General features: G+C 45.1%; 1 protein-coding gene across 1 annotated transcript in view; it reads right to left on the reverse strand.

Annotated features, from left to right (window-relative positions):
• RASSF4 (Ras association domain family member 4) overlaps window positions 1–13207 on the reverse strand; it is a 436165-nt gene that overhangs the window by 66977 nt on the left and 355981 nt on the right. Inside the window, exon 9 of the mRNA XM_082268429.1 lies at window positions 431–482. Within this exon, the coding sequence (XP_082124555.1) occupies window positions 431–482 (52 nt within the window). The remainder of the gene's footprint in view (window positions 1–430; window positions 483–13207) is intronic.

The raw sequence follows: 13207 nt of genomic DNA on the forward strand, positions 1-13207 counted from the left end.
CCTTCTGCATATCTGACACTTTTAGTTTCACTCTATTTTTTAAACACTGTCAATGCCACTGTAAGTTATGTAATGCATTAGATCAGTGGTTCTCAACCAGGGTTCTCTGGAACACTAGGGTTCCTCCAGAGGTTGCAAGGGGTTCCTTGAGAAATGAGCAATTTCTGTCTCTCAGATAAGTTCCCCTGACACCATTGATCTTTTTAGCTATCTGGAAGAAGGTAATTCTTCCCAATGTCCACAAATGTAAGGAACATTCATCTCACTGACCATCACACTAATGTATCATGAGTTGTAAATATAGTCATGTTTAGCAGGGGTTCCGTGAGACCTGAGAAATATTTTAAGGGTTTCTCCACGTTGAAAAGGTTAAAAAAGGCTGCATTAGATGATACATTCTTACTAAAACACAATTATTAGACAATCTTACCTCCTGTCTCATGAAGATAATACAGTCCAAACTCTGAAGGGCTGTTTTCCACCTAAAGGAAATAAAATGCATACAGATTAACAGTAGACTTTTTTAAAGTTTAAACCATCCAAACATCTCTCTAGTTCTGGATAAATCAGATAAGGGTTAGAGTGTCTATCAGGGTTTTATTACTTTCTATGTCCACAAATGGAAAGATTCGGTGCCATATTCTGTGTCACAGACAACAGAAAGCAACAGTAAACCTTCCCAAAACAGCTGTGACAATTGCAGGGATTCAAATTCAAAATTAGCTTTATTGGCAGGACCAAATACATTTTAGCATTGCCAAAGCAGTTGAGTTTGTGTTGTAAGGGGGGTTGGTAATGGGTAATATAAAGGGAAATGGGGATAAGTCCATGTAAAGGATTTTTAAGTCCAGTTTTTCATGTCCCTCTCAGTCTGTGACATGCTGTCACATAATGTGCAGTTATTTTCATCACTGTCTCTTCTCCCACTAGAATTTGAAGTCTCCACTTCTCTTCTATAGAACTGGAAGCAGAAAATCTCTGGAAGCGAGTGTCCCTTACCGATAAGTACTTGGGGCACCATCGCAGGAAGTGGTCCTCATCCTCCAGGTCCCCTTGGTCACATTGCTGGCACAGTCTACTTTACCTTGGCTTGTAGGTCTGTCAGTGCTGTCGTAGTTCAATTTGCAGACTGTGGGCACTTAGTTTGTACAGGGTTGGTCTGTCTTTAGGGGTCTTGTAACACCTCCAGGTATTGGACCAGTTTGTAGTCTCTCTGCAGTGACTGGTAAACAGTTAATTTCTTTGAGTTTGTTATTTTCCATTCTCAAACATATTTTGGAAACATTCATTATGTTTTTTATTTAAGATTTTGTCAAGCTGGATTGTTGGGAGTTTGGGATACACAATATGCTAATGAGTTTTTGCAGGCTGCATGGCTTGAACTGCTCCATATTGGTCAGTAGGGCCTTATGGTGGTATGAGTTAGGACTGCTATTTTGTAGGTGGTCCCAGTATGACAGCGCTCTCTTTTGAACTGCAAGAAGTAAGGGAAATCTGCTCAGCTCAGAACGGCAGTCACTTTTGGAGGTGCTCCGATGGACTTGGAGAAGGTGCTTGCAGAATTCCAGATGAAATATTTCTGTCGGGCTGGAGTCCCTTTTGGATTGGTCTAGGTAGGTGACAGGACCTCAAACTTCACTCAGTTTCATCAAGAGTGTAGTTGTTTAATTTAAAGAAAGGGCTCTTTGTTTGTTTTGTATTCTTCCTTTGGAAGACCATGATTTTATTTTTTCTTTGAGTTGATATGCAGTGCCACATGAGCACTACCTATCTCCAGCACTTCCAGTCTGGCTTGTAGGCATTTCTCTGTTTGTGACAGAAGTAGGTGGTCATCCGCATACAGCAGGAACTTCACCTCAGTGTCATGTAGCTAGCCCAGGTGCTGGGGAGGATTCTAGAGCTGCAAGGAAACAGTCTATATAAAGAAGTAAAGTCCCAAAAGCCACATAAATATAAATAGAATCAGGGCTTTTTTCCTGCCGAAACGCGGTGGAACGCAGTTCCAGAACCTTTGGCAACTCTGTCCTCTTCAGGTTCCAGAGCTGCTGCAGATGGGGGTCGCCAAAGCTGTGTCACTCAAATATATTGTAAATCAGGAGCAGCTGCACTGTCCTGCACTGTCCGCTGGCCTCTCTGCTGCCTCCAGCACTGGTTGCTAGAATTGCCTGCCGATTGGCGTCTAGCGACCAGTGACATCATGTTATGAGGCCAAGGAGAGGTACCAGCATTCAGAGTGGAGGAGGAACTTCTTCCTCCCCTGCGCCTAGTCAGTTTTGGCTCCACCCACCTCCTCCAGCATGGCTAAGAGCCTGAAGGGAGCACGTCTGACAAGTTCAGCAAGAGGTAAGTGTGAGCTGCCCTGACCTGCACCAGCACTTGCCTGACTTTGGAGGGTGTCTGAGGATTAGCCTTCTCATCCTTGGATGTGTACTAAGGAAGTTGCAGCTGGACAGGTCAGCAGGTCGGCCCTTGATGTCAGGAAGCAAAAAGATGAAGAATGGTGTACAACAAATATGGAGGGGAGTAATGTGTACAGGGAAGGGGATAATGTGTGCAAGAGGGGGCTGTGTTTACAGGGAGGGGGGTAATGTGCACAGGGAGGGGGGTGTATGTACAGAGAAGGGGGTAATGTGTACAGGAAGGGGGCTGTATGTACAGTGAGGGGGGTAATGTGTACAGGGATGGAGCTGTATGTACAGGGATGGGGCTATATATACAGAGAAGGGGGTAATGTTTACAGGGAGGGGGCTGTATGAACAGGGAGGGGGGTAATGTGTACAGGGAGGGAGCTGTATGTACAGGGAGGGGGTAATGTGTACAGGGAGCGGGGTAATGTGCACAGGGAGGGAGCTGTATGTACAGGAAAGGGGGTAATGTGTATAGGGAGGAGGGTAATGTGTACAGGGGGGGGGGCTATATGGTCAGGGAGGGGGAATTGTGTACAGGGAGGGGGCTGTATGTACAGAGAAGGGGGGAATGTGTATAGGGAGGGGGGTAATGTGTACAGGAAGGGGGCTGTATGTACAGGGAGGGGGTAATGTGTACAGGGAGGGGGTAATGTGTACAGGGAGGGGTCTGTATGTACAGAGAAGGGGGTAATGTGTATAGGGAGGGGGGTAATGTGTACAGGGAGGGGGCTGTATGTACAGAGAAGGGGGTAATGTGTACAGGGGGGGTAATGTGTACAGGGAGGGGGGTAATGTGTACAGGGAGAGGGTAATGTATACAGGAAGGGTGCTGTATGTACAGGGAGGGGGTAATGTGTACAGGGAGGGAGCTGTATGTACAGGGAGGGGGTAATGTGTACAAGGAGGGGGGTAATGTGTACAGGGAGGGAGCTGTATGTACAGGGAGGGGGTATTGTGTAAAGGGAGGGTGCTGTATGTACAGGGAGGGGGTAATGTGTACAGGGAGGGTGCTGTATGTACAGGGAGGGTGTAATGTGTACAGGGAGGGGGCTGTATGTACATAGAAGGGGGTAATGTGTATAGAGAGGGGGGTAATGTGTACAGGGAGGGGGCTGTATGTACAGAGAAGGGGGATAATGTGTATAGGGAGGGGGGTAATGTGTACAGGGAGGGGGGTAATGTGTACAGGGAGGGGGGTAATGTGTACAGGGAGGGGGTAATGTGTACAGGGAGGGAGCTGTATGTACAGGGAGGGGGTAATGTGTACAAGGAGGGGGGTAATGTGTACAGGGAGGGAGCTGTATGTGTACAGGGAGGGGGGTAATGTGTACAGGGAGGGGGCTGTATGTACAGAGAAGGGGGCAATGTGTACAGGGAGGGTGCTGTATGTACAGGGAGGGGGGGTCATGTTTACAGGGAGGGTGCTTAATGTACAGGGAGGGGGTATTGTGTAAAGGGAGTGTGCTGTATGTACAGGGAGGGATGAATGTGTACAAGGAGGGTGCTGTATGTACAGGGAGGGGGTAATGTGTACAGGGAGGGGGCTGTATGTACAGGGAGGGGGGTAATGTGTACAGGGAGGGTGCTGTATGTACAGGGAGGGTGTAATGTGTACAGGGAGGGTGCTGTATATACAGGGAGGGGGTAATGTGTACAGGGAGGGGGGGTAATGTGTACAGGGAGGAAGCTGTATGTACAGGGAGGAGGGTAATGTTTACAGGGAGGGAGCTGTATGTACAGGGAGGGGGGTAATGTTTACAGGGAGGGTGCTGTATGTACAGGGAGGGGGTATTGTGTAAAGGGAGGGTTCTGTATGTACAGGGAGGGGGTATTGTGTAAAGGGAGGGTGCTGTATGTACAGGGAGGGGGTAATGTGTACAGGGAGGGTGCTGTATGTACAGCTAGGGTGTAATGTGTACAGGGAGGGGATAATGTGTACAGGGAGGGGGCTGTATGTACAGAGAAGGGGGTAATGTGTATAGGGAGGGGGTAATGTGTACAGGGAGGGGGCTGTATGTACAGAGAAGGGGGTAATGTGTATAGGGAGGGGGGTAATGTGTACAGGGAGGGTGATGTATGTACAGGGAGGGAGTAATGTGTACAGGGAGGGAGCTGTATGTGTACAGGGAGGGGGGTAATGTGTACAGGGAGGTGATAATGTGTACAGGGAGGGGGGCTGTATGTACAGAGAAGGGGGCAATGTGTACAGGGAGGGTGCTGTATGTACAGGGAGGGGGGGGTCATGTTTACAGGGAGGGTGCTTAATGTACAGGGAAGGGGTATTGTGTAAAGGGAGGGGGCTGTATGTACAGGGAGGGGGTATTGTGTAAAGGGAGGGTGCTGTATGTACAGGGAGGGGGTAATGTGTACAGGGAGGGTGCTGTATGTACAGGGAGGGGGGTAATGTGTACAGGGAGGGTGCTGTATGTACAGGGAGGGTGTAATGTGTACAGGGAGGGTGCTGTATGTACAGGGAGGGGGTAATGTGTACAGGGAGGGGGGTAATGTGTACAGGGAGGAAGCTGTATGTACAGGGAGGGGGGTAATGTTTACAGGGAGGGAGCTGTATGTACAGGGAGGGGGGTAATGTTTACAGGGAGGGTGCTGTATGTACAGGGAGGGGGTATTGTGTAAAGGGAGGGTGCTGTATGTACAGGGAGGGGGTAATGTGTACAGGGAGGGTGCTGTATGTACAGGGAGGGTGTAATGTGTACAGGGAGGGGATAATGTGTACAGGGAGGGGGCTGTATGTACAGAGAAGGGGGTAATGTGTATAGGGAGGGGGTAATGTGTACAGGGAGGGGGCTGTATGTACAGAGAAGGGGGTAATGTGTATATGGAGGGGGGTAATGTGTACAGGGAGGGTGATGTATGTACAGGGAGGGGGTAATGTGTACAGTGAGGGAGCTGTATGTACAGGGAGGGGGGTAATGTGTACAGGGAGGTGATAATGTGTACAGGGAGGGGGCTGTATTTACAGAGAAGGGGGCAATGTGTACAGGGAGGGTGCTGTATGTACAGGGGGGGGGGCATGTTTACAGGGAGGGTGCTTAATGTACAGGGAGGGGGTATTGTGTAAAGGGAGGGTGCTGTATGTACAGGGAGGGAGTAATGTGTACAGGGAGGGTGCTGTATGTACAGGGAGGGGGTAATGTGTACAGGGAGGGGGTAATGTGTACAGGGAGGGTGCTGTATGTACAGGGAGGGGGTATTGTGTAAAGGGAGGGTGCTGTATGTACAGGGCGGGGGTAATGTGTACAGGGAGGGTGCTGTATGTACAGGGAGGGGGTAATGTGTACAGGGAGGGGGGTAATGTGTACAGGGAGGGTGCTGTATGTACAGGGAGGGTGTAATGTGTACAGGGAGGGTGCTGTATGTACAGGGAGGGGGTAATGTGTACAGGGAGGGTGCTGTATGTACAGGGAGGGTGTAATGTGTACAGGGAGGGGGCTGTATGTACAGAAAAGTGGGTAATGTGTATAGGGAGGGGGGTAATGTGTACAGGGAGGGGGCTGTATGTACAGAGAAGGGGGTAATGTGTATAGTGAGGGGGGTAATGTGTACAGGGAGGGGGTAATGTGTACAGGGAGGGTGCTGTATGTACAGGGAGGGGGTAATGTGTACAGGGAGGGAGCTGTATGTACAGGGAGGGGGGGTAATGTGTACAGGGAGGGGGCTGTATGTACAGGGAGGGGGGTAATGTTTACAGGGAGGGTGCTGTATGTACAGGGAGGAGGTATTGTGTAAAGGGAGGGTGCTGTATGTACAGGGAGGGGGTAATGTGTACAGGGAGGGTGCTGTATGTACAGGGAGGGGGTAATGTGTACAGGGAGGGTGCTGTATGTACAGGGAGGGGGTAATGTGTACAGGGAGGGGGGTAATGTGTACAGGGAGGGTGCTGTATGTACAGGGAGGGTGTAATGTGTACAGGGAGGGGGTAATGTGTACAGGGAGGGTGCCGTATGTACAGAGAAGGGGGTAATGTGTACAGGGAGGGGGTAATGTGTACAGGGAGGAGGCTGTATGTACAGGGAGGGGGTAATGTGTACAGGGAGGGTGCTGTATGTACAGGGAGGGGGTAATGTGTACAGGGAGGGGGGTAATGTGTACAGGGAGGGTGCTGTATGTACAGGGAGGGTGTAATGTGTACAGGGAGGGTGCTGTATGTACAGGGAGGGGGTAATGTGTACAGGGAGGGTGTAATGTGTACAGGGAGGGGGCTGTATGTACAGAAAAGTGGGTAATGTGTATAGGGAGGGGGGTAATGTGTACAGGGAGGGGGCTGTATGTACAGAGAAGGGGGTAATGTGTATAGTGAGGGGGGTAATGTGTACAGGGAGGGGGTAATGTGTACAGGGAGGGTGCTGTATGTACAGGGAGGGGGTAATGTGTACAGGGAGGGAGCTGTATGTACAGGGAGGGGGGGTAATGTGTACAGGGAGGGGGCTGTATGTACAGGGAGGGGGTTAATGTTTACAGGGAGGGTGCTGTATGTACAGGGAGGAGGTATTGTGTAAAGGGAGGGTGCTGTATGTACAGGGAGGGGGTAATGTGTACAGGGAGGGTGCTGTATGTACAGGGAGGGGGTAATGTGTACAGGGAGGGTGCTGTATGTACAGGGAGGGGGTAATGTGTACAGGGAGGGGGGTAATGTGTACAGGGAGGGTGCTGTATGTACAGGGAGGGTGTAATGTGTACAGGGAGGGGGTAATGTGTACAGGGAGGGTGCCGTATATACAGAGAAGGGGGTAATGTGTACAGGGAGGGGGTAATGTGTACAGGGAGGAGGCTGTATGTACAGAGAAGGGGGTAATGTGTATAGGAAGGGGGGTAATATGTGCAGGAAGGGGGCTTTTTTGTACAGGTAGGGGGGTAATGTGTGCTTCAGTCTTCTGAATCTTGCGTCTTCTGCGTTACGCAGTTCTAAGCCTTGATCACACCCACTATTTGGCGACCACATAATTTTCACCTCTGTGGAAGACGTGGCTGGGGGTGGGGTTGTGGGCGGAGTTGAGATGGGGTTGTGGGCAGAGTTGGGGTGGGGTTGTGGGCGGAGTTGGGGTGAGCGGGGAAGGTGAGTTCCAGCACCTTTTCTCTGAGAAAAAAAGCCCTGAATAGAATCCACCTAAAGTGCTCAAAGGAAGGCTATGTCCGGTGCTGATCCTCTTCACCAAAGGCACACATATGTGCTCACCTCACTAAATGACCCCTATATTACCAGCGGGTCCAATAGGCAAAAGCATATAGAACCGTCAGTCCTTCCAGTATGTATCACCACCAGGGTAAAGCAGAAATCCAGAATCCAGCCGCTCAGATGTAAAATAATCCAATATATATGAGAGGAAAGAGAGACTTCTAAGTGTATACCGTATGAACAAGTATATTAATTCAAGAATCACACTTACACATGAGTAGTATAAAATGCGCACATCAATCCATAACAATGAATGGTGCCGCGGTCTCCACTCCAGTACAGCGAGCCACACAGACACTCGGAACAATACAGGGGTCATTTAGTGAGGTGAGTGCATATGTGGGCCTTTGGTGAAGGGGATCAGCACCAGACATAGCCTGCATTTGAGCACTTTATGTGGATTCTATTTATATTTATGTGGCTTTTGGGACTTTACTTCTTTATATGGACTGTTTCCTTACCCAGCATTCATCTATGGATTTTTAACTTTTATTTGTGCAGTTATCTGATTTTTGTGCTGCACCATTTTATCATATATAATTTCTGTCTGGGTTTTACACTGTGTTCCTGGGTCGGTGTTCATGATCCATATCTATTTTTAATACCGTCATACTTTGTCTGCGCTGATTGGTTTGTGTTATTATAGTTTGAGGAACAGGCCTGGGTGCCACATTGAATCAAAGGCCTTCTTAAAGTCCAAAAAACAGGCAAATATCGTTCTATATACTGTATTGTGGAAATGGTCCTTGATAAGACTGTGCAGAATGTAGATGCGGTCTGCAGTGCGATAGATTGGTCAGGAAGTGGAGGATACATTTGTTGAGGATACTGTTAAATAGTTTTCCCAGCATGCTCCTGACACATGTCCCTCTGTAGCTGGCTGGGTCATATTGGTCTCCACTCTTATGAATGAGTGTTATAGGGCCTTGGTTCCATACTTTAGGGTAGATACCAAAACTCAGGACCAGATTAAACACTTTACATGTTGCAGCCTGTACATCTGTGGAGCTGTGTTTAATAATCTCTGGCAGGATGCCATCCATTCCACTGGCTTTTTTTAGCTTGCAGGTGTTGGATTTTCTCCAATATTTCTTCTAGCGTAAACGGCACATCTAGGGGGTTTTGGAAATCCTTGATTTTTTTCCTCCATACCATTTAGTAGTCTTTCGATGATGTATTTTTGTTCTACAGTTAGTCCCTCTTCTGGAATATCTTTGTAGAGGTTCTTAAAGTAGTTGAGCCAGATGTCAACATTTTGGATATAGAGGTTGTTTTTCCTGGGTGCTGAGCCATTATTCTTCCATATTTCCCAGAAAGAGTTTTCCTGAAGGGTCTCTTCTAATTGTTGCAGGTTGTTGGAGATGAAGGTTTGCTTTTTCTTTTTAAGGGTTTATTTGTATTCTTTCTGTAGGGTGCTTAGATCAGTGTTGTCAGGGTCTCTGTGTTTGTTATTTGAGACTTTCCGTAAAGTGTTCCTTAATGCTTTGCATTCTTTGTAGAACCATTTATTGGATTGTTTGTTGGATTGTTTCTTGTAGTTGAGTTTACTCATGTGGGTTGTTTCTGTAATGGTGCATAATATTTTGTGGAAATGCTTTGTTGCCTGGTTCACACCTCGTGGGCTTATTTCATAGGTATTGTTTTGGAAGTTTGAGCAGTTTTTAGTGTCAGGTCTGTCAGTTAACTCTGCATTTTGTGCTAGACTGTTAGGACCATTTAAATTATGGTGGCAGGTTGCAGAGAGAAGCCCGGTGGAGTTTTGGAGATGGTTTGTTTAAAGATTTAATATATAGCAGTAGTTGATTGTGGTCTGACAGGTGTGTTTGTGGGGTGACTGTAAAGGCATTGATGAGTGTGGGGTTCACATCTGTACTGGCATAGTCTACAAAGTTGCTGCCTTCGAGGGAGTTTAATGTGTATCTTCCCAGAGAGTCTCCCTTTTTACAGCAGTGGAGGATGTAGAACCCCAGACTGTGACTACGCATTTTTTGGTGACGTGTTCACCATGAGAGAGCTGAAGATTGAATTTTCCATATGTAGACACAGGCAGCATTGGGGATGCTAACATTTACTATACTAGTCTGTGCTAAACACAGTTAGAAATGTTCTGTTCTGGGTGCTGCTTCAACTAGCAGTCTGTTCACAAGTCGCTTGCTCTCATACTTCTACCATTCAGCAAACAGCTTTTATTTATTTTTATTTTTTTTAGTGAATGCAAGGTGTTTTTTGCTTTGACAAGGGGAAGAGAAAGTAAGTCATGATCAGCAACTCGTCCAGAAATCTCCCTGTATTCACTGAAAAATAATACAAAATGTTTGCTGAATGGCAAAGGTATGTAGCAAGTGACTTTGTGTGTTCAGTGAATAGCTGGCAAGTCGCTCCAGTAGCACTCAGAACAGAACAACACTGACTGTATGTAGCACAGACTACTAATGAGAATAACAGCATTACTAGCAACCCTTGGGATGTGACATCAGTCGAAAAAGAAGAAGGGGTGGCTAGGATAGTGGAAACAAATAAGCAACATTTTAAAAACAAGGTTTTTTTTCTACATTTTTTTTTTTCAAAATAAAGCAGTGATTCCATCATTTAAATGCAGTTCTAAAATCTCTTGCCTGAAAATAACCAAATCGTGTTGGTACAAGATGTGAGTTGGGGTTCATATTGTCTAAATTGTTGTTTAATGCAGAGTAAAACTGAAAATGAACCTAAGATTGTATTACATAAATTATATTGTTTATGGGAATGCATAGATGGTGCAACATCCCTGAAAATATTCTTATTATAAACTAGTAATGTGGATATACTGTTGAAATACAGTGTCCTGAACACCTTGGCCTGGGATTACATTTATTTCATTTAGGTTTGAAGTGCCACTCTGTGACATTAAAGTCCAGATACAATTTTATTCCAATGTAAAATCAGATGAAGCCAACCTGTTTCAGGAACTACGCCTTTCCCTCTTTGTAAGTGTAGGGAACAGTGTATGAGGATATGGTAGTGAATGGATTGTTTAATAGACTGTATAGAGCTGACAGAGATGCCCATATGGCACATGAATTGTTTAATATACTGGTCTAAAGCTGGCCATATGCAAATGAACATTCACATGAAAATTTGCATACATTTGTATGAAACTTCTCAGTACGTTTGATGACTCGACAAAGGTCATTACAAAGTACCCCAATTTGTATTTTGTTTTTAACATTCAATTTTGAAGAGAATGAATTTCCAAAACTAAAACTACATATCCTATCAGAAATGAATACATTTGGGAAAAGTTTTCTGTCCTGCTCCTATACATTTTCTTGTCACTATGGTCGAATGGCGATTTGACCCCACTAACAATTCTAAAATCAAACAAATGTTGGTAAAATAGAACATTTCAACAACAGTTCTACTGGTGTATGGCCAGCTTAAGTCTGTAGCATTAGAACCCCAAAAAGTAAATTTCGGAACTGCAAGATTTGTGCTATGAACAATGTAAGTTCCAAGCTGGTAAATAAAGGTAAGTATCAATTTGTTCCCCTAACCCCCCCCCCCAACACTGTTTCAGATCCTTTACAAAAAAAACTAGAAGAATGGGAGCAGGAAGAGAGATCACCAATGTTTCATTCCAACCACAAGCAGGCAGCTTACAGGCTTGGGAACCAAATTAGAACAATTAGGCAATAATACTTGCATGCCCAGGAACAAATAGGCTGGTTGAGGTGATTCACGCTCTTGTTTCCAGTACCGGGGCTCAAGTGGGGTGTGAGACTCAGTGCTGTGCAATCAGTAAGGGCACAGCACTGAGTCTCACTCCTCACTCGAGCTCTGGTACTGGGAACAAGAGCGTGAGTCACCCCAACCAGCTTATTTGTTCCTAGGCATGCAAGTATGATCACCATAATAATGACATATTATGGGGATAATGGGGACAATGACATAATCTTTCAATATCTGTTCGGTGCAATAAACCATGGATTGTTTTTATGGTTGCTTAACTTAAGTCTCCTCACTGGTTACTCACAACATATGAGCTCCATAATTTTGATTCACTTTCTTTACATATGTGTTAATTTGAAAGGTAATGAAAAATGATGAAACTTTGGTGGAGTTAGAATTGTGATATTGCCGAGGGCTTTTCAGGTTACGACTGGAAAAGTGTAATTTACTTCTATATAAAGTGTAATGTTAAAGAATCTACTGAGACTAGTAGTAGAAAGAAATATTTCAAGGATATGATCTAAAGCGTAAGACAAATAGAAGAAGTAAACCTGACTGAAGTAGTGCAAATCACAGATAAGGTGGTGTTCTATTAGAAAACCGCTACCCATCAGAAAATGCAATGGAAGTGACGTTGCAAATAAAATTGCTTATTGCGCATGCTCTAAGCGTTCCAACATACCCGCTATGCTTTTCAATAGGTTTTCCTATTCTGACACAACACAGAGGAGGAAGGAGACATCTTCTTACACCCAAGAAAGTCTTCAATGTCACACTTGTAGCAGTTAACTCACCTTATATACTAAAATAGACTATTTCATCATGATTGAGTGAAATAGTCTATTTCACTATACAATTAGTTTGGCACTGAGCATTGCAGGGTGTACCAAGATGGCCGTCGCCACCTTCTGCCCGCAGGCTTGTTGCTGTATTTACTAGATTACTTTCATAATAGAAATGTATTAATGTATTATATAAGGAGAGTTTACTGCTGAAATAAGTGTGAAATTGAAGACTTTCCTGGGTGTAAGAAGATGTCCGCTGCTGCCTTCGTGTCCTGTCAGATTAGGAATCCTTTAGGAACGCATAGCGGCCATGTTGGAACGCATGGAGCATGCACAGTAAGCATTTTTTCCTCAGAACGTCACTTTCGTTACATTTTCTGATGGGTAGAAGGACACCAGAAGTGTGCTGAAATAATTTAGGCATCACTATAGTAAACACACAGATGTATTTTCGTTTACAAAAAACTTCAATAATTAATTCTTAGTGTACTGACCTTGATCCAAATCCCTTGAGTCAGACCAACTAAGTGGATTTATAAAACTGGAGTAGAGGTGAAACAGCAGTTGTAGTAAGTAAACAGGTTTCATATTTTTTTCCAGGAAAAATAAAAAGGAATCTGACTGACTACTGAAGGCAATGGTTCAACCTTTGCTCCAATTTATAAAATGCATCTATATATTCTGTATTCTAATATCACTATTCTTATATAAGTTAAAAACAAGAAAGGCGATAGAAAGTGTAATTGCAAACATAAAAGGGTTAATACCTACAATAAGTGAACCTGCACTTCTATCTGAAATTCTCAGGAGAGTAAAACAAATTTCATTACAGTAAATTCTGTATTTAACCCTTTTGGGGTGAGAAAATGAGTATTAAAAATCCAGCAAGGTTCCCTCTGACTGAGATGTCTCACAAAATTCCCTTCTCTACAGTCTCTTCACTTTTTTATTTTTCCAGTATCTCATGCCTTTAGGGTTCTTATTTGTGATATAACTTGATATGGTTTGAGATGCAGTGCTTTTTATATCCCTTTTTGATATTGCCAACATGCTCTCTCAATCTAACCCTCAGAGGTGTACCTAGAACTTTCAGGGCCCCCTGACCCCTGGTC

Source organism: Pelophylax lessonae (assembly GCF_965119305.1).
Source record: "Pelophylax lessonae genome assembly, chromosome: 9".
NCBI classification, from domain to species: Eukaryota; Metazoa; Chordata; class Amphibia; order Anura; family Ranidae; genus Pelophylax; species Pelophylax lessonae.